Source organism: Callorhinus ursinus, unplaced genomic scaffold (genome assembly GCF_003265705.2).
Source record: "Callorhinus ursinus isolate GAN/ISIS: 27379988/994484 unplaced genomic scaffold, GSC_fseal_2.0 scaffold30, whole genome shotgun sequence".
NCBI lineage: Eukaryota > Metazoa > Chordata > Mammalia > Carnivora > Otariidae > Callorhinus > Callorhinus ursinus.
Window position 1 is genome coordinate 16,715,538 of NW_027397092.1, and position 27,621 is coordinate 16,743,158.

Consider the following 27,621-nt stretch of genomic DNA (forward strand, 5'->3'; position numbering starts at 1 on the left):
GAAAAAAAAGAGAAAGGTTAATAAAGGAAAGCCAAATAAATTAAAAAAAAACCAAAGGATCTATGGGTCCCCAAATAAGATATCTGTTCAAAAAAGCAGTATAATTATTTAGTTACTTTTTTCTGATAACTGGGTACAAAATCAAGTGGCCTCCTAAAATGCCTCCCCAAAACTTACTAAAATAAATGAATAAACAGAAGTCACATATAGACATAAATTGCACAGATACAAGTGTCAGGCAAAATAGCAAGTTTCTAATATGTATCTTCAGAGTTTTTCTAAAATTTATGTCTAATAAAATTATTTGGAAGTATTTCATCTCATAGTATACCTTAAAGGACGAAGTTTTATACTAATTATATAATGGTTATATTATAATTAACCAGGCATTTTACATAAAGTTGCTGAGCTACCATGATCTATCATCATATCTTAAATGAGCAACTAAAATAGCTCATTACTATGTCAAACTCAGGATCCCAAACCTAAGCCATTTTAAATATGCCAAGCATCAAATATAAGTAGAAATACTACCAAATAATAAAGCTGGAAATACAGCTTCCAATTGATTATTCTGACTATAGTGCCTAGTTGAGTGTTTCATATACACACAACAGTTGTTCAATAAAAGCTTACTGAATGAATTTAAAAATCATGAAATTAAAATGAGAAATCAAAAACAGAAAATAAAAAACAAGGTTATTAAACTGGTTATGAAACTGAATCAAATAGAATTCATTTCTGGTAATACAATTTCTTTGAAACACACTTTCCTTTAGAAAAACAATCAAACTTTTCGTAGAATTGGTGTGAAGCTCTCCTGAAAGCTTTCTGTCATTCTTAACTTCCTTCCCAAAGGACCACAGAAGAATGTAAACCAGAGGAGTTTATAAATTGTTAATGCCTCCACCCAAAAGCGAGCCCCTCCTGCTAACAAGGAAAGAGAACTGAAAAATGATGATGCAGATATATATCTGAATATATACTTTCAGGAACTATGAGATGAAGAATTATTCATAGACTTTAAATCTTTAGGATATAATTATATTAAAAAAAAAAACCCAAGGGTTTAAAATACATTACCCTTCATTTCTATAGAAATAAAAGTCCAAAGCGAACTTAAGCCACAAAACAAGTCAGTTAAATAAAAGAGTAAATAAGAGCACTGATCCAAATTCATGCTTTGGTGTGGTGTGATTCATTGCATTCCAAAAGTCAGGATGTAGACCTGAATATGCTGGCTTCTTTGGCACAGTCACCTATATTAAATGTTCTGATTTATGCTGTTAAAAAAAATAATTTTAAAAAGTAATCTAATTCTTGTTCACAGTGAACTCCTAGAAAGGATTTCTAATCAGTAGTACTATTTCTTAGAAATTTGAGGGGGGAAAGTGTAGATTCAAGTATAAAGTTAAGTGCATGCAGAGGATGCCTGGCTGGTGTAGCTGGTAGAGCATCTGACTCTTGATCTTGGGGTTGTGAGTTTGAACCCCACGCTGGGTATAGAGACTATGTAAAAATAAAATCTTTAAAAATAAATAAAGTGCATGCATTAAAAAATTATAACTTACTTTCTACCTCAGAATTACAAATATTTAAAGAAAAAATAGCAAGTATGTTAAGATAAAAAAACCTCTGAAGACATGGATACTAACAGTATAGTGGAAATGATCTGATAAACATATGCACATTAATTTTTAGGCATGTAGGGTTCTAATTGTTTGGTTAACAGTTAAAAACCTAGTTTCCAACCCCATTAAGAGGCAGTAAAATAAAAAGATATTACATGTAGAAATACAAAAGCACAACCTGTTGATGAATTACTACTAGGCCTGAATTGCATTAGTTATTAAAAACCATTCAGGTAGTATTTTCCAACTTCTGCTTTAGCAGCAAAAATCTTCCTGTGCTCTTACAACATTCTCATAGAGATGACCATGCATTTATAGCTAGGTTCAGTTTCAAAAGTTTAATATTTAAGTAACATAATTTCTAGTCAATATTATTCAGATAAATCACTGTATTTCTCTCCAAATAATATGTTAGGCTAAGTGTGACTATATTCCAACTTTCCTAAGCAGGCATTTAAAATCATGACATCACTAAAAGTCACTTTTAGATTGATTTTCTAAAAATCTTAACCAAACCAACCAAAAATCCTTCTTCTGATACTGCATGACACAATTCAGCACAAAATTTCAGGTAAACAAATCTTAAAAAAAAATGGTGATGTCATACAGTATTTAATTAAGCCAAACAGGAGTAGTAATACTTTTAGTTGCTCTTTGCCATGTATCCCAACCAAAACTGCCAAAATGAACTTCGGCAAGATAAAGTGAAAGGGAAGAATTTTGGGAAGACTTAACTGAATTAATTTTATTTTCATTACATGAGCACCTATGAACATAAGTAACCAGGCATTTGACTTCTTGCTTAAAAAAAAAAAAAAAAAAGCTTGAAAGTGAAAATCATTTAAATTTGTATTACCAAAATTTGGTTTAACGGATCTTTAAAAATTTAGGAAAAAAGATCATGTCATCTGGTTCTGGTGTTATATTTGTCTATTTTGTCAATTAGGTCTAGAGAATCCAGTATGGTTGTCACTGTCAATCTAATACTTCTGAATTGTTCTTCTAAAAACATCATTTGGAAACAAGAATGTTCCTAGCTTCCTGAACAAAAACTGAAATGAATTTTTTTTTTAATTTAGGAGAAAAAGTTTAAAAAAAAAAAAGCTAATGTTCAAAGATTTTTTTAAATACAAAAGACAGATACTTACCTTGAAAAAAAACTATTAAATTTAAAAAATGTAATGTAGTTAAATAACAAAGTTCTTTATAGTTTAAATAATTGTACCATGTGGAGTGCAAATCAATCACACCAACCTGCTTGATCTTTCAGTAAGAGTAGTAAGCAAATCGTAGACAGGAAGCATATGCACAGAGATGAAGAGAAAAAAAAGAAAACCATTATTTCCTTTGTAAAACAAAGAAAAATGTTTAACAGCATTTATTTATAGTATAAATATAGAAATAAATCATCAAAACTGAAAAAGAGCAGCTTTATGTAAAAAGAAAAACATATTCAACACAATCAGAGATGTAATTAAAGCAAATAACATTAATTTAGACTAAGATTACAATTAAATCAATCTCAAGAGCTCACAATGACTCCCAGCCTTCTGCAAATATAACAGTTCAGCACCAAGTGGTTATACTAATGGTACACATGGAATTGGGAACCTGCTAAGATCTGGGAAGTAATGTAAAAGGACAAAACAGAAAATTATGCCAATTTGAAAAATCAGTAAGTTAAAAGTAGCAAAATTTGCACTGTCAATTTCTAAAATTTCCCAATTCAATGTTCTAATATAAAGATCCCATACAGGTGTGCCTCCCCTTTAAGAAAATCCAACACAAAAACCTCAATCAACTAAAGAGATAAATTGGATTACAGTAATCTGCAGTGATAATTTGATTAACAAAAGGATTTAATGAAGAAATATTAAGGACAGCAAGTTCTCCCAACAGATTTGATTTTCCAATGTGATTTATAAGCAATTTTTTCAGAAAAAAAATTAATTGCATAAAGTGAAGTACACCTGTATACTAACGAACTTGCATTCAATCCATTAGTAGATTGTTAAGGGTAATTATAATTCCATTGAGGTAAATGATCAACTGATGATTCAAGCAAAGAACACCTTAAAAAAAAAAGCCATTCGTATTTTTCAAAGGGAAGATACATATAAGTTACACACAGCAACCACATGCTGGGAAAACCATTTTTCCACTTCACCAATACGCCCACATCACAACAGAAGAACTTAATGTTATGTGCTAGGTACACAAACAGTAACCAAAACTCCATGAATTGAACCAAGTACAACTCATTTCATAACATACTTTCATATAACTACTCTTTAAAGATTAAGGTAAATTTTAAAACTGAAACTTAAATTATAATGCCACTCAGGTATTTTCTCATATCTGACCGTTTATAATACAAAATAATACCTCTATATGGTTTCTAAAGCAATTTCTTGTATTTCATAAATTGTCCTATAAAACTGTTTTGGTAAAATGTAAGAATTGTCAAGAGAGAAAACGATTCCTAATATTCTTGGAATTCTTCCTCTAGAAAGCTAAATGCGTTAAGAATAACCAAACGTGTTTGTTACTACTTTTGGAAAAGTAAGTACACAGATAATGCTTTAAAAGGCAGTAAGCTGCAATCTAGTAGAAAAAAAAAATCAATTCCCTTTTCTTCTAAAAATATAAATAAAATTAGTAATACTTTTCAACTGATTTAAGGTTTAAGAAAAAGCCTTTATGACTGAAATACGTCTAGACAGATCCTGCATTAACTTCTTGTGGATCTGAATTCTCTAATCAAAGCTTAGAAAGTTTCTTAAAATCAAGCAGGTAGTTGAGAAACAGAGGAAAGTGGCCATTTGAAATAAAATACTAACCAATGTATCTTTACTTGCTTCAAACTTTGGGAGCTTTCAATCTTAAGCTACCCCTAAGAGTAGGACACCAAAGCATAAAATCTTTATAACTTAAGACATGTTATAATGGGCATTGGTGTGTTGCCAAATGTAATCGGTACTTTTAGAAATTCAGGCTTCATTACTGCACGTCCCTTATTACTGACTAGGATTGGAAGTTTATCCTGAAACATAAAAGGGAACCATAAGAATTATTCTTTCAGACAGCTTACTAGCTCTCTTTACATTATCTCAATTGCAAAAGCACGAATCTCTCTTCCATTGTCTCAAACATAAGCATTAAGCACACGTTTTAATAGTTACAGTTAACTGAAAGCAATGAGGAAGGGGGAAATCATCACATGCTTTGTTCTGCTGAGAAGTCCAACATGTACTCTTTAAGTAATGACGGGGAGCAGCGCAGCATTTCTGAAATGAAGCCCATGGGTGATGGGAAAGCCAAAGCTCCGTGAGAGAATGTAAGAGCTAGCACTCACTGGGCAAGGACTTATCCAGAGGCTTCTCTATGACAGAGCATGTAGAGTCTGAGCTACTGCCACTGCTACTGCCTGGAAGACAAGGAAGTGAGCCCGACGGGAGCCAAAGGAAGAGGAGACAAGAAAATGAACACATACACACAGGAAAATTCAGTTCCACAGAGAGAATTTTAAAGAACAATCACGCTTTGCATTAAAGAACCAAAATGCACTTTCCCTTAATACCAGCCTTGGTAGACCACCCAATATTCTCTAGTTACAAAGCCAGATGGGGCAGTTAGAAACTGGGTTCCTTTAAGCGTCTACGGTGGGCCAACCCCACTGCCCACTTACAACGCAGTTACTCAGAGGCTTGGAATGACAGGAATAAAAAACAAGGCATTTGGTGACATTTAAGTCTACTTAAACTATTTACCTGGTAAGTTACAGGAAGTGAGTTTTAAAATTTAAAGTTATGCACAATTAAAACTATAGGAATGATGAGTTACCCTTCATCACAGATAGCTTGGCTTGTCTCCAATTTTACTCTCCACCAAAACATCAAGCAATTGGATATAATTACGTATGTTTCAGGTTTCACAGCAAAACTGTGAAAGGCTCACTAAAAATTTTAAAATTTCTAAGCCTAGAAGGAAGGTATCCTACTAATCAATATTTTAACATATTAAGCAATAGCATTTTTTTCTATTTTAAATTTTATTTTTAACAAATCTATGATCTGCTTTAGCTATGGACAGTCTATGAAAAAATAGGTATGAACACAAAACCATTTATCTAAATAAGGAGTCAGCAAGCATTTTCTGTTACGGGACAGATAATAAGTGCTTTAGGCTTTGTGGGCCATACAGCCTCATCAGAAAGTAGCTGTACATCATCTACAAACAAATGAGCATGGATGTTTAATAAAATTTTCTTTATAAAAACAGGTGGTGGGCCAGTAGACTATAGTTCTACTCTAAATCATGCTCTTACTCTAAATCATGCTCTTCCTGTCTTTTGAAGTTACAGAACCTTTGGTTTTAAAATTTGGGACTCCTGGGTTTATTTTCAGCAAGATCATTTTAATAAGACAAGCAAAATATGCACCAGCTTGCAAACAATGATCCACATATTAATGATCCACATTAATGGAAGAGAGTTCTGAAACAAATAAACATTAAGAGCAAAAACATTTGAAAAGTGGGCCATTATAATATGTCTCTCTTTTGCCTGTTATCTATATCTTTATCATAATAAATACAAACTTACTTCACACGTGGCAACAAATGCCCCATAAAAGGGTAAGAATGAAAGTACATTTTATAATGCAAAGTATTAAATTAAAAAAATAGAATCCTCATACAAATCCATCATTTAAAAATTCAGTGACTTCTAAAGCCTAACCACACTTGAGAAACACGCCACATTATCCTGATTTCCTAAAAAAAATTTTAGGTTCCCAACACAAATCCAAGTCCCCACATAAAATTAAAACCCTGAATGAAATCTTTACATGGTATAACCACTGTCACAGATTTTTACAATTCTAAACTGTAAAAGAACATATGGCATTATGATTCAACCGTAAGTAGGAGATCAGCAGAGGAGAAAAATATAAGGCAAAGTTAATCACGTATATGGCATATATCCTCTTGTGTGACTTGCTACCATAACTAAAAATGGCAAAAGGCATGCACTCAGATGAATGTTAAACCATATGAGATAGCAACCCCAGTTAATTTCTAGAACACTAAAAAGAACTTACCCCTTCTTTTTTTCCTTTTCTCTCCATCTTCTCCAACTTCGCCCTCTTCATCATCCTCCTCCTCCGATCCACTGATATCGGAGCCTGATATCTCTTCCCCTTGAACAAAATTTTACAAATCAATTTATATTCTATGCCAGGTTATGGCCTGCCATTAAGTTTGTGGCCCTAAACAAAACGTATTTTAATATTCCTAAACAGTATATCACATGCTAACCTCAGGAAAAGATATAAGTTTGTGGCCCTAAACAAAACGTATTTTAATATTCCCAAACAGTATATCACATGCTAACCTCAGAGGCTTTATTTTAAAGTTCCTAAAGAGAAGTTAAATTCTGATCTACTTAAAGGGCGCCTGGGTGGCTCAGTCAGTTAAGCACCTGCCTTCGGCTCAGGTCGTGATCCCAGGGTCCTGGGATGGAGTCCCACATCCAGCTCTCTGCTCAGCGGGGAGCCTTGCTGCACCTACCTGCTCATGTTCCCCTCCTGCTTGTGCTCCCCACTTCTTGTGCTCCCTCTCTTGCTCTCTCAAATAAAATCTTTCAAAAATAAATTCTGATCTACTTACAATTTCAAATCATTAGTTTAAATAAAGTTCTACGTATATATAAAAATTTCAAGTTAAAGTCATTATTTCAATTTTTTAAAAAAGGAATCACTTTGGGGGAGCATTTTCTCCTCAGTTTTCTGTATAAGATTTTAGTTTTTAAATATTTTCTTAAGTAATCTCTACACCCAACATGGGGCTCAAACCCACAACCCTGAGATCAAGAGTCACATGCTCCATCAACTAGGCCAGCCAGGCACTCCTCTGTTTAAGATTTTTAAAAATTCATTCAACCTGCGTATTTTTTAAAAACCATAAAACTCATCTAACACAGTTATCCCACTTTCAGGACTATATCAAAAGAAAAGAAGAAGGGCTTATTTGTACAAAGAGTATAATAACTTAAAAACAAAAATCAAAGGGTATAATTAAACTAATAATGCAGATCAGTACTATATTACCTTCAAAATAGTTATTTAAAAATAACACTGTCCGTGTATGATGTGTAAAAAAACAGGTATTTGGGGAGAAAAATAAATATACAATAATCACAAATGATAATATCTAAACCAGTAAATAATGGATAGGAAGAGATAAGCATATTGGGAGAAAGAATTCATTAAAAATATTTTCTTTAGGCCTAGTTAACAATGACACCCTGGTTGTAATGAATGCACCTAATGCCCAAGTTTTAGTTTCTAAATATCATTCTCCCCTAGGGCCACCTGGGTGGCTCAGTCATTAAGCATCTGCCTTTGGCTCAGGTCATGATCCCAGGGTCCTGGGATCGAGTCCCATGTCGGGCTCCCTGCTCAGCGGAAAGTCTGCTTCTCCCTCTCCCACTCCCCCTGCTTGTGTTCCCTTCTCGCTGTGTGTCTGTCAAATAAATAAATAAAATCTTTTTTAAATAAATAAACAAATAAATAAATAAATACCATTCTCCACTAAAAAGGAGCTAGGGAGAAAGAGATGGTTTTATGCCAGGGTAAGGAATGTATAAAATGAGCCTAAGGGACGCCTGGGTGGCCCAGTCAGTTGAGCATCTGCCTTCGGCTCAGGTTATGATCCCAACGTCCTGGAATCGAGTCCCGCATCTGGCTTGTTGCTGAGCGGGGAGCCTGCTTCTCCCTCTGCCTGCTGGTTCCCCTGCTTGTACACTTTCTCTGACAAATAAAATCTTAAAAAAGAAGAAGAAGAAGAAGAAGAAGAAGAAGAAGAAAAGAAACATCTGTGGTGCCGGAAATAAAGAAAGCACTCAAAACCAAAAATCAAAAAACTGATGGAAGTATGCTGAAAGGATGTAGCAACTACCCTGAATTCAGGAGCTCCTATGGCAAAAGCTCAAACAATCTGAGCAATAAAACAAATAATGATATTATTGTATTATATAATGCACAGACTAAAATAAATATCCCTGAGTCAATACTGACATAAATAAATAATTGAATAAACAAATAGGGGAGGAGGGACTACTCCCCCTTACAACAGAATTCCAAACATTAAACATTAAAAGGATGCCGAGAAGACAAAGTCATCAAGGAGCAAATGCCACAGAATTATTGTTGCTGGCAAGAACCCCTGATGGATGCTCAAACTAGTGGGAAAAAATATAAGAAACAGGACCTTTTAGTAGTTTCAAAGTATCTCACCACAAGACACACCTTAAGTTCAACGGAAAATGTAAAATTATAGAATTTAGAGTGAAGAAACCTTGCAGAATACTTATGAGAGAACTACAGATGACCCAAATTGAGGAACATTCTACAAATATATAACTTTTACAGTGTCAAGACCATGAAAGACAGAGAAAGATGAGGAACTGGAGACTAGAGGAGACAGCTAAATGCACTGTGATGCTAGACTGCATCCTGGACTAGGGAAAAGGGCACTAGAGGGCAAACTCAACATCTGAATAAGATCGATAGATGAGTTAATAAGTCTGTATCAATGTAAAACTCCTGATGCCAATAACTGTAAGATGTTCAATGGAAGATGTTCCAGTCATATAAAATGTTAACATAAGGGGAAGCTGAGTGATGAGTATATAGGAACTCACTATACTTCCAAGTTTTCTAGAAGTCTATAAAAATTTTCAAAAATTACTCTTTTAATGTTTTTGCCTGATTTTTATTGTTTATATGATCAACTGTATTTACCATATTATAACACTCAACTGTTAACTGGATTATAAAAATAAATGTCATAAGCATCAGTGAAATGAAATGTCTTAAAAATAAAATCAGCATTACCCCATGATCAATCAATTCCACTTCTGGGTATATACTCAAAGGAACTGAAAGCAAGAATTCAACACATATCTGTACACCCACATTCATAGCCAGATTATTTACAGTAGTCAAAAGGCAGAAGCGACCCATGTGTCCACCAAAAGATGAATGGATAAACAAAATGTGGTATATACAAACAATAGGATATTATTCAGCCTTAAAAAGGAAGGAAATTCTGACACATGCTATGATATGGATGAACCTTGAAGACATCATGCTAAGTTGAATAAGCCAGACACAAAAGCACATGTATTATATGATTCTACTCATATGAGTTATCTAGAATAGTCAAATTCAGGGACAGAATAGTGGTTACCAGAGGCTGAGGCAGAGAGGGGGATGGAGAGTTAATGTTTAATGGGTACGGAGCTTCATTTGGGGATGAGTAAAAAGTTTTAGGGATGGATGACGGTAATGGTTACAGAACAATGTTAACATACTTAATGCCACAGAATAAAAATAGATAAGGTAGTAAATTTTATGTTAGGTTTATTTTGCCACAATGAAAAAATGTAAAAAAATAAAGGCAGCAAAATAAAGGTGTGAACTGAACATTAACAAATCTAAGAAATTTTAAATCTTTAAAACATACTGACTATAAATACCACCTAGTGGTCATATTTAAAATACCAAATTTCATTATCTAAGAGGCAGCTCAATTACTGCTTTTCCTCAAAAAATCTTACTCAAGTTTATTGAATCAGTACCCTTTCCAAACATCTGTGATGGTGGCATCTCTGCAACCCACATTTGTTCTATCCAGTTTCCCCACAAACTATAAAAAAAAAAAACCATTCTGAAGCCTTTTGTTTACCTGGTATGAAAAGGAGCCCTATGCCAATCAGTTCTTAGCATGAAAGTGTAGAGTCACTGAGCACTTAAAGACAGTCTGTGAATTTCTCATCCTCATGAACAAGGTCTTCAGACTTTCTAACCTTCTAACATCTTGTTAGAAAAGGATTCTCCAAACAGAATCTCATGTTCAAATTTAAGCATGAAAGCATATTTTCAAAGTCACACAATGAATTTTTACTTATAGTAAATTCTGTTTACCCATGACTCTGATAGGTTTCTTTACTTTGAATATTAGTGACTAAAATCTTTCTCAAAGAACTCTGGGTCATTTTCACCTAAATACATATATGGTAAAACTTGCTCTTATACAAAGACAAAAAAAATTCATTATTTAGTAAGTGGCCAAATAAAATCTATAAAAGGAAATGGGGACTGAGAGGATTGAGATGGAGGTTTAAATTAAATGAATTTTTAAAAAATTACATACACAAATATTGCATAATTATACTTAAACTTAATATGAAAATGCTAAAGTGTGTATCAAGTTACCTTGCAGAAATATTGCTTTCAGTATCAAAGTTAGATGCTCAAAGAATTTTAATAAGTTGTTTTTATTAGAACATTTCGTGGTTAAGCAACATATTTTTAGCCAACATTCACATTAATATTTTGAGAAAAAGTTACCTTCTTCAAGCTTTTTTTTCAGTTCCTCTATTTCTTTCTGAAACTGGCGAAGCAAAGCATCCTTTGGGTCTTCATTAATTCTAGCTTTATTTTTAATATTCTTAGCACGGTTAGCATACCGTAATGTACTGATAGTTTCATCATAATTGTAATCTGCTGGCCCAATATTTGCACACTGTTGAATTAGGAATACAAAACATTTTACACTTGATGCAGTTAAAATTAATACTACCATTATGAATACATCAAAAAGAACTTTTGAAATATAGTTGTTCTCCTCTAGCTTCTTGAACAAGAAAGCATCAATCACATGGATTTCCAAACACCATTATATGGATTAGCACACACAGCGTACTTGAAAAAGAATAACCACAAATCACAAGTGAAATAATCAATAGTTTTAAAAATGTTATGCATAGCAATTACTGGCATAAACAGGAATCTGAAATTTTCCTGATGATAACTATTCTACAATTAAGTCTTACCATCATGGTTTTTGAATTTCCTCCTAAGGAATCCTGAAGAAGACGAGTCAGTTTAGAGTTGCGATAAGGAACATGAGTGCTTTTTCCGTCAACCAAGGCAGAAATTACATTACCAAGGGTGGAAAGCGAAAGATTGATTTTTGTGGCTTCCTTTAGACGCTGTCCAGTAGCTCCAGTTTTTGCTTGTCTTTCTGAACCCTAGCAATAAACAGAGACAGAAATAAAGCTAAAATTAAAAATACAGAATATTCCTCTGAAAGTTTAAAACAAAATTTGACACTAAAAAATCTGCTATGGTATCTGGAATTTGCTTCAAAATAATACAGGAAGGGAAAAAGTGGCTGATGATAGAAATGAAACAGAACTGGCCATGAATGGATTGAAGTTGAATCATGGGTACATGGGAGAGCATACTGTTCTTAGTACTTTTGTAGACATTAGAAGTTAGAAATATTCCATAATAAATAATAAGTTAAAAACACATACACAAACAACTTAAAAACTGTATGTAAATCACACATTCTCACTTGAATTTTTATTCACTTATAAAATGCAAAAAATCACAAGTTATTCCTTGAGTAGCGTCCTGTTACTTACAGCAAGATCTACAAGATGGAGCTTCCCCATTCTGACATGCATGTTACCATCAACGCCTTTTTCACTGCATTCTATAGTAATTGTAAAGATGGCATGGGAACGGGAACTATGTTCATTCATATTAGTTGCACCAACAGAACCTTGAAGAAAGGAAGGAAATTCTTAAAAGGTATAACAAGAGGGAGTATTTTTAAAAATAATTAAATATCCAGAATGGTTTGAAATACTTAATTTCATCATAGCGAAGAGCCAGAGAGCATGGCTAAACCAGAAAAGCATAGGTTTATTTAACATTAGAAATTTCTCTTGACAATTTATGTTGATAACAAAAGAATTTGTAATGTTTCTCATACTACAAAGGTAATTTTAGGATAAAATACTTAATTTCAATCCCAAGTATTACTAAAAAAATAACTAACTTAGGTTTAAAAAAAAAGTTAAATAATTTAAAAAATTATTGCTGTTTCAGCTGTCTCTAAAAAGTATTACGTTCCGAGAATCTAAATCACAGAAATACTTGCATATATGCATGAGATGATACAGGATATTCAGTACAGCACTGTTTGCAATATCAAGAGATCAGAAACAACCAAAAGGACAGTGGCCAATCTATTAAAGAACAGTCATGGGGCACCTGGGTGGCTTAGTCAGTTAAGCGTCTGACTCTTGATTTTGGCTCAGGTCGTGAGATCGAACCCTCCCTCTTCCTCTCCCACAGCCCTCCACCCCCACTTGCATGCTCTCTCTCTAAATAAATAAATAAAATCTAAAGAAAAATAGTCATACTATGGACTACTAAACAGTCCTTTATTTTTTTTTTTTAAAGATTTTATTTATTTATTTGAGAGAGAGAGAATGAGAGATAGAGAGCACGAGAGGGAAGAGGGTCAGAGGGAGAAGCAGACTCCCTGCTGAGCAGGGAGCCCGATGTGGGACTCGATCCCGGGACTCCAGGATCATGACCTGAGCCGAAGGCAGTCGCTTAACCAACTGAGCCACCCAGGCGCCCCTAAACAGTCCTTTAAAAACACAAAACAGATCTGTATGTATGACGTGGAAAGATACACATAACGTATGAACTAAAAACAAAAACAAAAACAAAAAAAAACAGAGAAAGGAATATATAGTACAATTCTATTTCTATTAAACAAAAGCATCCACTCAAAATATACCAAGTATTTATGTGAGTATAAATATTTTACATAAGTGTATTATGTAAAGAAAAAGGTCTGTTTTGTTTTTTATAGTAGGCATGTATTAGTTTTTTTTAATTGCCAAGTATTTGAAAAGCATTTTGTTAATTTTAGCCAATGTCAAAATTATCTTCTTACTATATATTCATGCAGAATTTCTCCATGCAAGCTGATTTTATAATTTGAAGATTAAAAGGGTATTCTTTATTAGCATGTGGTTATATTAGAAGTCAGATAATTAGAATGTAAACTGCAGTCATAAAGGAATGCCCAATGGAAGAAGATAAAACAAAAATTAGTGAAAGAAAATACAAGGATTTGTGACTCCACACAAATTTTTTAAATCATATTACAAACTTACGTATTTTTTCCAAAAATACTTAAAAAATAAATCCAGGGGCACCTGCTTTCCTCAATCAGTGGAGCATGTGACTCTTGATCTCAGGGTTTTAAGTTTGAGCCCACATTAGGTGCAGAGATTACTTAAAAATAAAATCTTTAAAAAAACAAAATAAAATCTAACACCACTTCATAACATCTGATCAGTAGTGATACACATACGGAGTATTATTTTATCTTCTGGCTTTTCCACTTAAGATTATCTCCTATATTTTCATGTCCTGGGATCGAGTCCCACATCGGGCTCCCTGCTCTGCGGGGAGTCTGCTTCTCCCTCTGCCTGCCACCCCCCTGCTTGTGCTCTCTCTGGCAAATAAATAAATAATCTTAAAAAAATAATTAATAAAAATACACACTTAGGCATACAAAGACGGTATCAGGAAGGGGACATGACAAAGTAATGGGAGTTCCACCAGGCGTGGGAACTAGGTGACTGAGACCCAAGGGTAGGAGAAAGACTTGTTTTTCTTTTTCTTTTTTTTTTTAAAGATTATATTTATTTATTTGACAGAGAGAGACTCAGTGAGAGGGAACACAAGCAGGGGGAGTGTGAGAGGGAGAAGCAGGCTTCCCACGGAGCAGGGAGCCTGATGTGGGGCTCGATCCCAGGACCCTGGGATCATGACCTGAGCCGAAGGCAGACGCTTAATAACTGAGCTACCCAGGCGCCCCAAGACTTGTTTTTCAATGTATACTTTGGTGCCTTTTGAATTTTACATGTGTATAGATTACCTATTCAAAAAGAATATTTTTTAAAGAAAATGATAATGGTTTAATGGCTGAAAAGCCCTGCTCTACAGAAATATTAGCCAATTTACAATGGTGCCCACAATGCAAATGTAAGTGACTATTTTGAATGCATTTTAATTGCTAAGCAGGTCACCTATTTGTTCATGGGATGAAAGGCTTATTTTCTTAAGTGCAAAATTAACTATTTCTATACTGTGACCACCTGGACAAAACAGGAACTAATTTTATATTTGTACCAATTTTTCATCTATTTAAAATAGCAGCTGTATTTACTGTCACATTTCCTCCCTCTGCTATTTTCCCCTGAATAGTTATTTTACTCTATTTCAATATGATAAAATTAGTATTTTTATGTTAGAACTTTTCTACTTGGGTATCTGTAATATCTTAGATATTTTCTACTTGAATACTTGTAAGAGTGTAAATGTCTAATTCTTAGAGTAAGAATATTTTCCTCTGCTCTCTTAGGTCTTCAAATGCCTTTGTCTTCATTTCATTTCATTTCTCTCATTAGAATTGTTTAGTTTTCCTTGAATGAATCTCACATACCAAATTAAACTTTCAGTTGTTTATGGAAGGTTTTTGTGGGGGGTTTTTGTTGTTTTGTTTTGTTTTGAAGGGGTGGTTTTGATCATTACTATGAATGGAATCATAAGTCAAAAATTTTTTTACTGAATAAGCAATACATGCATATACTCCTGGTATAAAAAAAATTCAGAAATACAGACATACAAAAACATAAAGTAAAAGCTCCATATATCCCTGTTCTCCAATCTTACTGCCCCTTACCTAAAGGTAACCACTATTAAATGTCCTTTCACTAGTGTTTAACATACACACAAGTTGATACATACACACACACACTGCCCAAATACATAGCTGTTCAACAATTTGGCTTTTTTCCACATCTATAAATGGGATGATGCAGTACATACTATTCTGTAATTTCCTTTCTTTTCACTTAACGATGTATCTTGAAAATCTTTCAAGATTCTCTACATGTAGATTTAACTCTTTTTTTTAATAGCTTCATTACGGTCCATAGTATTTCTGTGCCATAATTTATATAACCAATGTTTTACTGATAGTTAGACTGCATCAAACTTTTTGCTATTACAAATAATGTTTCAATAAGTCATTGTTTATGTCTAAAGATATTTTTCTAGATATTTATCAATATAGATATATCGATATGTATCTAGATACATATTCAAATTAGAAACACTGGGTCAAAAGAAATGCATTTTAAAAATTTCAGCAGATACTGTTACACTCCCCTTCAAAAAGGCTGGAGCACTTGACATTCCCATCACCAGTGCCCATCTCTTCAGAGCTTTATGAACCTGGATATCCCTCCATCCAAAACAACAGGTAAAATATCTCCCACTGTTGTTTTAATACCCATGTTCCCAATTACTTGTCAAATTGAACATCCTGTGGTATGCTTGTTCATGTGTATAGTTCTTCTGGGAATAACATACTCATGCACATCTTTTGCTCATTTTTCTGTTGCAATTTGGCCTTCCTCTACTACCTGGTTTATAAAAATGCAACTGATTTTTTAATTATTTCTTTAATTTCCTTGAGTTTGCTAGATTTATAGTCTAGCCAAAAAACACTTTTAAAAAAATGTTTACTTTCTATGTTCTTGTTCTTTACCTCTGATCTCTAATTGCTGCTAGCAACATCACTAGTATTAAGCCTGGGGCATTTTGTGTATTAAATAGCACTGCAACTTTTTATTCTTTAGACAAAACTTCATATATTATTAAAAAGAATGTCATTTAGGGGCGCCTGGGTGGCTCAGTCGTTAAGTGTCTGCCTTCAGCTCAGGCCATGATCCCAGGGTCCTGGGATCGAGCCCCATATCGGGCTCCTTGCTCGGCCGGGAGGCCTGCTCCTCCCTCTCCCACGCGCCCAGCTTGTGTTCCTGCTCTCGCTCTCTCTCTCTCTCTCACTGTCAAATAAACAAATAAAAAATCTTTTAAAAATAAATAAAACAAAAAGAATGTCATTTAATTTTGGTTTGCTTTTCTTGTCAACAAAAGAGAGTCAGTAAAGTGCTCGGTTAATGATGACCAATGGCCTAGGTTCAGATACTCACTCTGCCACTTACTAAGTAGTACATAACCTTGGACAAGTTACTTAGACTAAGTCTTGGTTTCCTCAGTCATAAAATAGGAATTTAGTACATTCATGGTTCAGTTTGAGAATTTTAAAAAGATCACTCTTATAAAGAAAGCACTTAGCACAAGCACTCACCACACAGTAAGTGTTCAATAAATGTAACCAATATTATTATAGCTAAAAAGAGACAACTAGCTATATGAGTTTCAAATATATAGCAGTATTACCAAGAAACAAAATTTTGGTCAGCACAGAAGGCAATGTGTTATCTCTTTCATTCATGTATGTTCTCTACATAGTAAATAATCAAGGAGAAAGGGTTGTCAAGAAACTTTAAAAATCCAGTCTCTGTGGGGCAAAGTGCCATACCAGTTTTGCTTCTAAAAGCCTACTCAATACACAAATGTTCAATCACAATTCTGTACTACACTTACGATTTTTGTGGCCTAGTGTCATAATTCTATCCATATCATCAGCATTATTTACCACGTAAGCTGATAAATCTTTGATATAAACTCCCACATCAGGTCTTTCTTTAACCTAAAAAAGAAAAAAGAAAAAAAAATGACCCTAAGATTTTATGCACATACCATAATTCCGCCAGTTATCAAACATCTACTATGTGCTGGACACTGCCAAAAAGTGAGGATACAGCAATGGACAAGGTAGACATGGTTTCTACACTTGCACAGGTGACAACCTACAGCGAGAACGCACAAATGAGTAACACCACACACTAATTATTTCAACTGGGATAATGTCACGGAGGAAAAAAATACAGGACAGTATGAGAATACACTATAGAGACTAAGCTAGTAAAGTAGGGACATAGAGTTTCCCCAAGATGATGTTTATTATTTTTTTTAAAGATTCCATTCATTTTTGAGAGGGAGAGAGAACGAGCCCAAGTACAAGGAGGGGGAGGGTCAGAGGGAGAAGCAGGCTCCCCGCAGAGCAGGCAGTCCGACACGGGACTCGATCCCAGGACCCTGCAATCATGACCCAAGCCGAAGGCAGACGCCTAACCGACCGAGCCACCCAGGCGTCCCCCAAGATGACGTTGAAGCTAAGACTTGATGAAATAAGAGGTAGCCAATCTGGGTTTGGGTAGCAGGAAAAGATCATGTGCTAGGATCCTGAAATGGGCCAAAACCAGGCACTTAAAAAAAGTAAAAAAAAAAAAGCCAAGTTGGCTGGAAAGAGTAGGAAGTGCAGGTAAAATAGGTGAGCTATCTGGCAAGAGAAGTAGCCGGAGGGAAGGCTGAGCATAGTCATTGGTCTTTATCTTAACAGCAACCTGAAGATAATGGAGGATTTCAAACAAATGAATGAAATAAATAGATCTATGACATCTATGGAAAAATGTTACCTTTCTATGCGTAACTTTATTTACCAAATATGAAGGATATATAAATACAGTGTCAGAAATATAAAATTCACTTTGTAAGGCCCTAGAAGTCACTGCCACAAGTCAACAAAATACAGGTATCCTCGGAGCTACTGTAGCTTGGGTTGCAGACCACCACAATAAAGCAAATACTCAAACCACGTCAAACGAATTTCTTGGTTTCCCACTCCACAATTATGTTTACATTACACTGTAATCTTTTAAGTGTATGATAGCATTATGTCTAAAAAACAGTAATATATACCTTAATTAAGAAATATTTTATTGCTAGGGGCTCCTGGGTGGCTCAGTCGTTTAGCGTCTTCCTTCGGCTCAGGTCATGGTCCCAGGGTCCTGGGATCAAGCCCCGCACTGGGCTCCCTGCTCAGCGGGAAGCCTGCTTCTCCCTCTCCCACCTCCCCTGCTTGTGTTCCCTCTCTCGATGTGTCTCTCTCTGCCAAATAAATAAATAAAATTTAAAAAAAAGAAATATTTTATTGCTAAAAATGCTAACCATCATCTGAGCTTTCAGCCAGTAGACACCTTTTTGCTGGTGGAGGGTCCTGTCTCAATGGTGACGGCTGCTGACTGGTCAGGGTGGGGGTGCTGAAGGCTCGAGTGGCTGTGGGAGCCTCCTAAAATGATACAACAAAGTTTGCGGCAGTGACTGACTCTTCCTTTCAATAATGATCTCTCCGTAGAACGTGATGCTGTTTGCTAGCATTTTACCCACAGCAGAACTTCTTTCAAAATTGGAGCCAATCCTCTCAAACCCTGCCACTGCTCTGTCAACAAAGTTTATGAAATATTCTAAATCCTTTGTTGCCACTTCAACAGCCTTCACAGCATCTTCACCAGGAGTAGATTCCATCTCAGAAAACCACTTTCTTTGTTCATCCATAAGAAGTAACTCCTCATCCATTAGGTTTTATCATGAGATTGTAGCAATTCAGCCACATCTTCAGGCTCCACTTCTAAACCTAGTTCTCTTGCTGTTTCCACCACATCTGCAGTGACTTCCTCCACTGAAGTCTTGAACTCCTCCAAGTCATCCACGAGGGTTGGAATTGACTTCTTCCAAACTCTTGTTAATGCTGATATTGTGATCGCTTCTCATGAGTCATGAACACTCTTCATGGCATCTAGAAGTATGAATCCTTTCCAGAAGATTTTCAATTTACTTTGCCCAGATCCCTTAGAAGAATAACCCTCTATGGCAGCTATAGCCTTAGGAAATGTATTTCCTCAATAACAAGACTTGATCCAGGGGCTGTAGAATGGATGTTATGTTAGCAGGCATGAAAACAACACTCTCTCATTGTACATCTTCATCAGTGCTCTTAGGTGACCAGGTGCACAGTCAATAAGCAGTAATATTCTGACAGAAATCTTTTTTTCTGAGGTCTCAACAGTGGACTTAAAATATTCAATGACCCATGTGGTGGACAGATGTGCTATCATCCAGGCCTTGCTGTGCCATTTATAGATGAAAGACAAAGTATATTTAGCATAATTCTTAAGGGTCCTAGGAGTTTTCAGAGTGTTAAATGACCACTGGCTTCAACTTATAGTCACCAGTTGCATTAGCTTGTAATAAGAGTGTGTCCTTTGAAGCTTTGAAGCCAGGCACTGACTTCACTTCTCTAGGTATCAAAGTCCTAGACAGCATCTTCTTCCAATAGAAAGCTGTGTGATCTACATTGAAAATCTGCTATTTAGTGTAGCCGCCTTCATGAATTATCTTAGCTGGAACTCCTGGTTAACTTGCTACAGCTCCTACATCAGCAGGTGCTACTTCATCTTGTACTTTCATGTTATGGAGATGGCTTCCTTAAACCTCATGAACTAACCCTTGCTAGTTTCAGACTTTTCTTGTACAGCCTCCTCACCTCTCTTAACCTTCACAGAATTGAAGAGAGTTAGGGCCTTGCCCTAGATTAGGCTTTGGCTTAGGAGACTGTTGTGGCTAGTATGACCTTTTGTCCAAACCACTAAAATTTTCTCTACATCAGTATTAAGTCTGTTTGCTTCCTTATCATGTGTGTGTACACTTGAGTAGCACTTTTAATTTCCTTCAGGAACTTTTCTTTTACAGTCAAAAGTTGCTAACTATTTGGTGCAGGAGGCCTAACTTTCAGCCTATCTTGGCTTTCAACATGCCTTTCTCACTAAACTTAATCATTTCTAGCTTTTGATTTAAAGAGACGTGCAACTCTACCTTTCACTTGCACACTCACAGGCCACTGTGTGGTTAACTGGCCTAATTTCAGTATTGCTGTCTGTCAGGGAATAGAGTCCCAAGGAGAGAAAGAGAAATGGGGAAAGGGCAGTCAGTGAAGCGGTCAGAACACACACATTTATTAAGTTTGCTGTTTTATTTGGGCATGGTTTGTGGCAAACCAAAAACAGTTACAATGGTAACATCAAAGATCACTGATCAGAGATCACTGTAACAAATACAGTAACAGTGAAAAAGTTTGAAATACAGCAATAATTACCAAAACATGACACAGAGACATGAAATGAGCAACTCCTGTTTGAAAAATGGTGCCAACAGGTTGTTGGACACAGGGTAAAAAATGCAGTATCTGGAAAGCGCACTAAAGCGGAGCACTGTAAGACGAGGTATGCCTATAAAGTGAGGCTGAGGCTGAGGTCGATGGCTGCCAGTGGAGTGAACCATTCCACAGGTAGTAGGACCTCACAAAGATGACAAACGAAAGTTTAAAAAACAATCCCAAGACAAAAATCACAAGGGCAGATGCTCCAAGTTCCAGGTGTTGACTTGAGATCTAGTTGGGGGTTTGGGAGGTTTTTGTTCTTTTTTGGGTAACAATTTGTAAGATATATTTATATATTAGGAAAAACTACTCTTTTTCTGTCACGGGATATAAATATGTCCTAATTTGTTAATAGTAAAGGAGTAGGCTGGCCTCCATAAACCAGTGGGGGTCGAAATGTGCTCTGAGAACCCCATGGTGGCCCTGCGGAAGCTGCTGTAGGAGTTTGGGGATCCTCAGGCTGAGACAAATTCTTTTTTTTTTTTTAATAAGATTTTATTTATTTATTTATTTATTTGAGAGAGAGAGAATGAGAGAGAACACAAGAGGGAAGAGGGTCAGAGGGAGAAGCAGACTCCCCGCTGAGCAGGGAGCCCGATGCGGGACTCGATCCCGGGACTCCAGGATCATGACCTGAGCCGAAGGCAGTCGCTTAACCAACTGAGCGACCCAGGCGCCCAGGCTGAGACAAATTCTAAAGAAAACTTCACTTTTGTGTGTTTTGACACTGTGCTTCCATGGAAAGGTCTGGTTTGATGAATGTATTTAAATGCTTTAAAACTTTTAAATGAGTTTGAAAATTACTGGTCTATATCAATGCTTCTCAGAAAATCTGTGGTAAAGAACAATGTATGTATTTCTAATCTGCCAAACTGCTATTTCTGAAAAATATAAAAATCATGCATCTGATGTCATGGCAATGTCAAATTGCTATAAAAGTCTTTAAACGTTTACTCTCACATTCTGCACTCATGTCACTGCAGACCGGAAACACACTTCTAACAGGTATTAATCTGCAAAATCTAAGGTCATTTCCAATCACAGTATGACCTTAATTCAAAATTCAATTACTAAGTGTAAATAAACTGATTAGATATGAAAGATGAAGAAATCAAATGTGATTCTAAATTTGTGAAAGTTTTTTTTTAATTGGGTAATGCTTCAAATAATTTTTGTCAGGGGCACCTGGCTGGCTCAGTCGGTTAAACGTCTGCCTTCAGTTCAGGTCATGATCCCAGGGTCCTGGGATCAAGTCCCGCATCAGGCTCCCTGCTCAGCGGGGAATCTGCTTCTCCCTCTGCTGCTCCCCCTGCTCACGGGCACACATTCTCTCTCTTTCTCTCAGATGAATAAATAAAATCTTTAAAAATAGTAACTTTTGTCATAAAAACATGGAAATTTAACTTCTGTAACAAATACTGTTTATAACACTAGAACAACAGATCTCAAAGGAGCAGTTACTCCCAACCTAGAATGTTTCAGAAATTTATAGGAGGAGTTTCTGGTTCATTTGAGGGCACTACTGGCATTCACAGGCAGGAGCAATGGATACTAAGCATCCTGAAATGGGTGGGATGGTCTGTCAATAAAGAAATGCCCCCACAATTCTGAATGTCCTAGCATATATTCATACGGGTGAAAAAAATTATTTATAATTACCTGTGTCTAGACCCTGAGTCTGTTTTATATATAAAGACAAAGTGCTTTTCCACAATAATAATAAAGGAATATAAATACAGAAAATTGAAGAACAACTTTATTTTGTTCAGAACCCTACCAAGAACTTGTCACTATTTTAAAAAACCATTTCATTGACAGTAACACCACTCAAGGTGTTTAGATCACCAATACAGCATATCAGTAACAGTCTGCATTTATAGCTGTTGCACTCATAATGATTACTTATGCCTCTGACTACTTCGTTATGTCATTGAGTGTGGTCACATCTAAGCATTTATATAATGGAATATTAGCATTTTATTTTTTCAGTACTTTGTTCTCATTTGTATTACAATTGGTCAGTATATAAATACTTGAAAAATTATGTGTGTAGGTAGATTTTATTATCTATGAATTTTATTTCAGGACAGTCAAAGGGACATTACAAAATATATGTTATAAAAATGGGGCCCTGGGTCTAATACAATTGAGAATCATTGACGAGAATGTTCCTGAGAATAAATTCAATCTGTAATTACTGGTACAAATGGAAATGTTTTTTCTAAATGATTTTTATTCTAATAATTTCTGCAATGAGAAACTTTTAAAAGGTGAAAGTATAGAATTAAAGTATCCATCAAAACTGACGTCAAAGATGACAGCTAGCAAAAAAGAAACTTACCTTGACATTTCCTATGTATACATCATCATTACAGAATAAGCCTTCATTAAGGTCCAACAAATAATGCCTAATCCTGTAATACACTGCTCCAAAAGCTCAGTTTATATAGTAAACTTAAAAAGAAAAAGCATAGGGGCTCCTGGATGGCTCAGATGGTTAAGCATTTGACTCTTGATTTCAGTTCAGGTCATGATCTCAGGGTCCTGAGATCAAGCCCCGTATCGGGCTCTGTACTGGGCATGGAGCCTGCTTAAGATTCTCTCTCTCTCCGTCTCCTTTCCCTCTAAGGGGGGAAAAAAAAGGCTAACATTTATTTAGTACTTTCTTATGTGTCAAGCCTTGATTTAAACACTTTGTATTAACTTGTTCAGGCTGGCAATAATCTTCTGAAGTAGATACTGTTATTACTTCCATTTGCATGTGGCAAAACTAAGGCTCATACAGGTTAAATAACTTGCTCAAGATATCATAGCCAGAACTCAAGCCATGATGGAAGGAGTCCAAAAACCAACCCTGTAATTCTAGATGATACCACCATTCACCTGCTACATGACTGTCAGGAAACCCCTTTAGGTTTTGGTTTTCACAGCAACAAAACTGAACTGCTAGGAAGATTAAATGAAATAAACTATGTACTACTACCACAATTTACTGCACTGAATGCCTACTATCACATTATAAGAGCTTAATAATAGTAGCTGCTGTTATTCTACATGTATTCTACACCACTCCACAAAGGTGGCTACTGTTATTCTGTATTCTCTTCAGCTACCATACACACATTATTCTTTAATTATTTTACTGACAATGTAATTCTAAACAAAATTCCAGTATTAATATTTTAAAGGCTAACCTTCTTTTGTCTCACATCCTAAAATATCTGGCAATATTTACCAATTGTTTACCACCTGACCCAGCAATCCAGCTTCAGGAATTTATCCTCAGATATGCCTGCACATGTATGAAGTCATATATATACAACACTACTTACTACAGAATTGTTTGTAACAGCAAAAGATTAGAAACAACCCAAGTGTTCATCAAGAGAGGGCTGGCTAAAGACATTTTAATTATGTCCCTATAAAGAACAGTATGCAGCTTTTTTTTTTTTTACTTATTTTATTTATCTATTTGAGAGAGAGAGAAAGCGCACAGAGGAAGAGTGAGAGAGAGAAGCAGACTCCCCGCCGAGCAGAGAGCCTGACACTGGGCTCCATCCCAGGACCCTGAGACCATGACCTGATATCCATGACAACGGGATAACCACATGCACAATAATGAAGTTGGTCCTCTACCTCAACCCTACACAAAAATTAACTCAAAATGGATCAAAGATCTAAATATAAAAGCTATAACTATAAAACTCTTCGAATAAAACAAAAGCATAAATCTTCATGACCTTGGATAAAACAATGGTTTCTTAGATTAACACCAAAAGCACAAGCAACAAAACTAAACATAGATAAATCGGACATGATCAAAATTTAAAAGTTTTGTGCTTCAAAGAAAACCATCATGAAAGTAAAAAGACAACCCATAAATGGGGAAAAAATTGTGTAAATCATGTACCTGTTAAGGGACTTCTATCTAGAATACATAAAGAAGTATTACAACTCAGTAACAAAACACAAATAACCTAATTAAAAACAGGCAAAGGATCAGAACAGACATTTCTCTCAAGAAGGTATTCAAATGGCTAACAAGCATGGGAAAATATGTTCATTATCATTAGCCACCAAAGAAACGGAAATCAAGCCCACAGATACCACCAACACCAACCACAATAGCTAAATAGAAGAGGGACAATAACAAGCACTGACAAGGACGTGGACAAACTGGAAACTTCATTCCTGGTGACAAGACTGTAAAATGGTACAGCCATGTGGAAAACAATCTGGCAGTTCCTCAGATGCTGAAGTACCACAGTTACCACAGGATCCAGTGATTACACTCATAGGTATACAACCAGGAGAACCGAAAACATATTCACACAAAAACTTGTACAAGTGTAAGTTCATAACAGCATTATTCATAATAGATGGAAAGTAGAAACAACCCCAATGTTCCCCTGATGGAATCAATAAAATGCAGTATACCCACACAAAGGATTATTATTCAGCAATAACAAAAAAAATTAAGTACTGACACATGCTATAACATGGGTGAACCATGAAAAATTATTCTAAATGAAAGAAGCTAGTCATCAAACACCGCATATTGTATTATTCCTTTACCTTATGTATCCAAAATAGGCAAATATATAGAGACAAAAAGTAGATTAGTGTTGCCTACGACTGGGTTGAGAGTGACATCTAAGAGGCATAGCATTTCTTTTTGGGATAAGGAAAATGTTCCAAAACTGATTGTGGTGACAGAGGTACAACTCTATGAACATACCAAAAACCATTGAATAGTATACTTTAAATGCGTAAATTGTATGGTATATGAATTATATCTCAATAAAGCTATTTTTTTTAAAAAGTAAACGAAGTACATCAATGAACCTTGAAAACACTATATTAAATGAAAGAAGCAAGACACAGAAGACCACATTTTATATGATTCCACTTATATGAAATACCTAGAATAGGCAAATCCATGGGGACAGAAAGTGAGTTATGATTACCAGGAGGTGGGGAGAAGGGGGAATGGGGAGTGACTCCTAATGGGCACGGGATTTCTTTTGGGGGTAATGAAAATGTTCCAGATTTAGACAGTGATGGTTGTATAATTTTGTGAACATACTAAGAACTGCTAAATTGTATACTTTAAAAGGGTGAATATTATCCTCTGTGAATTACATCTCTTTTTTAAAAAAACAATGAATGTGAATCAACTAAGCTTGTAAGTTAACAACATAATGTACCTATTCACAAATTTTGTAATTCTCTAATATTTATGCATGTAATTTCACATTTACCTTTTCTGAAATGCATGATAAAAGTAGTCTTTCATGCCCATCTATTACTCAAAGGTGTACAAACTAAACTTTCTCAATCAGCAATTTTACTTTTTCCTTTAGGTAAAAGAAAGATTGAAAACTATTAGTATTTTTTACTATATTCATGATTGGTCTCAGTATCTTTATTTTTGACACCTTAACAATTTCTGACTTAAAGTCAATTCTGGAGTACTCTTGGCATTCATACCAGAAAATGAAAACTTTTTTAAGTTTTTTTTTATTTTTTTATTTTATTTGACAGAGAGAGAGATAACGAGAGAGGGAACACAAGCCGGGGGAGTGGGAGAGGGAGAAGCAGGCTTGCCGCCAAGCAGGGTGCCCGATGTGGGGCTCGATCCCAGGACCCTGGGATCATGACCTGAGCGGAAGGCAGCCACTTAACCGACTGAGCCACCCAGGCGCCCCCAGAAAATGAAAACTTATATTCATGTAAAAATCTGTGTGCAAATGTTCATAGATGTTTGATTCATAATAGCCAAAAACTATAAACTGCCTAGATGTCTTTCAACAGGTGAACGGTTGAACTTTACGTGTATACACCATGCAGTGCCACTCAGCAATAAAAAGTAAATGAACTATCAATACATGCAACAACTTGGATAAATCTCAGGGAGGTTATGCCAAGTGAAAAAGGCTGATCCCAAAAGGTTACATATTGTATGGTTCTATTTATGTGACATTTTTGAAAAGACAAAATTCTAGAACTTGAAAGCAGATTAAGGATTGTCAGGCGTGAGGGATGGCGACAGAGCAATGTAGTCTGGCTAGACGTGGACGTGGTCATAAAAGGGTAACAGGAGGCATCTCTGTGATACGACTGTTTAGTACCTTAATGTGGTAGTGGATCTGTCAATCTAAACACAAAGAGTACAAGAAAAGCTGGAGCACTGTGAGTACAATCTGTAGACTGTATCAATGACAGTATCATGGTTGTGATACTCTACTACAGCTCTGTAAAATGTTACCACTGGGGAAAACTGTGTAAAAGGTACACCTATGTAAAGGGTACTCTCTCCATATTCTTTCTTACAGCCACATGCAACCCTATGCTTATCTGAATAAGAATTTTAATTTAAAAAAAAGTGCAGATCAGGGGCACCTGAGTGGCTCAGATGGTTAAGCGTCTGCCTTCGGCTTAGGTCATGATCCCAGGGTCCTGGGATCAAGTCCTGCATCCTTCTCCCTCTGCTTCTACCGCTCCCCCTGCTTGTGCTCTCTCTCTCTCTCTAATAAACAAATAAAATCTTTAAAAAATAAAAAAAAAATTTTAAATAAAAAAAGTGCAGATCAACGTACATGTCTAACTACTTATGGAGTAGAAGTAAAATTATATTTGTTGATACTTACATAAAAGAACAATGAAGGAATACTGAAAGTGGTTATCTTAGGGTAAAAGTGGGCAGATGGGGTAGAAACAACTTTTCAAAGCATTAATTTTCACAATATTTTAAATTCTGAATCATGATCATATATTACCAGATCAAAAAAATAAGTAAAATATTAAAAATACCTTTGGACAAAAAGAACCTTAATTTAAAAAAAAAAGAACCTTAATTTAGTAAACTTCTACTACTTTGAAAAGTACCTCAATTTCAGTTATCCTTACCTCTAACCTCTGTGTCTGATCCTTGCCCAAAAGGTCACGGACTTCTTCATTATATATTTCCAAGTAAGACACTCGAACCAAAAATCTATAAATAAAACATCATTTTAGGAAGCATAAAGAGCAGAGAAATATTTATAAGAGTTTTCAAATGTGTTTATAAGCTTTATAC

The 27,621-nt window shown here is 35.4% G+C and overlaps 1 protein-coding gene across 5 annotated transcripts in view; it reads right to left on the reverse strand.

Annotated features, from left to right (window-relative positions):
• Positions 1-27,621, reverse strand: part of KIF3A (kinesin family member 3A) — a 62,971-nt gene that overhangs the window by 14,167 nt on the left and 21,183 nt on the right. For 4 of the 5 annotated variants that reach the window (XM_073878650.1, XM_073878648.1, XM_025860898.2 and 1 more), the window contains exons 4-9: positions 27,453-27,537; positions 17,030-17,135; positions 12,127-12,266; positions 11,530-11,727; positions 11,045-11,219; positions 6,731-6,829 (exon numbers count right to left, since the gene is read on the reverse strand). In XM_073878650.1, the coding sequence (XP_073734751.1) occupies positions 6,731-6,829; positions 11,045-11,219; positions 11,530-11,727; positions 12,127-12,266; positions 17,030-17,135; positions 27,453-27,537 (803 nt within the window). Of the gene's footprint in view, positions 1-2,885; positions 2,895-4,986; positions 5,059-6,730; positions 6,830-11,044; positions 11,220-11,529; positions 11,728-12,126; positions 12,267-17,029; positions 17,136-27,452; positions 27,538-27,621 lie in introns of all 5 variants that reach the window. The other variant, XM_073878651.1, reaches the window with a different exon arrangement.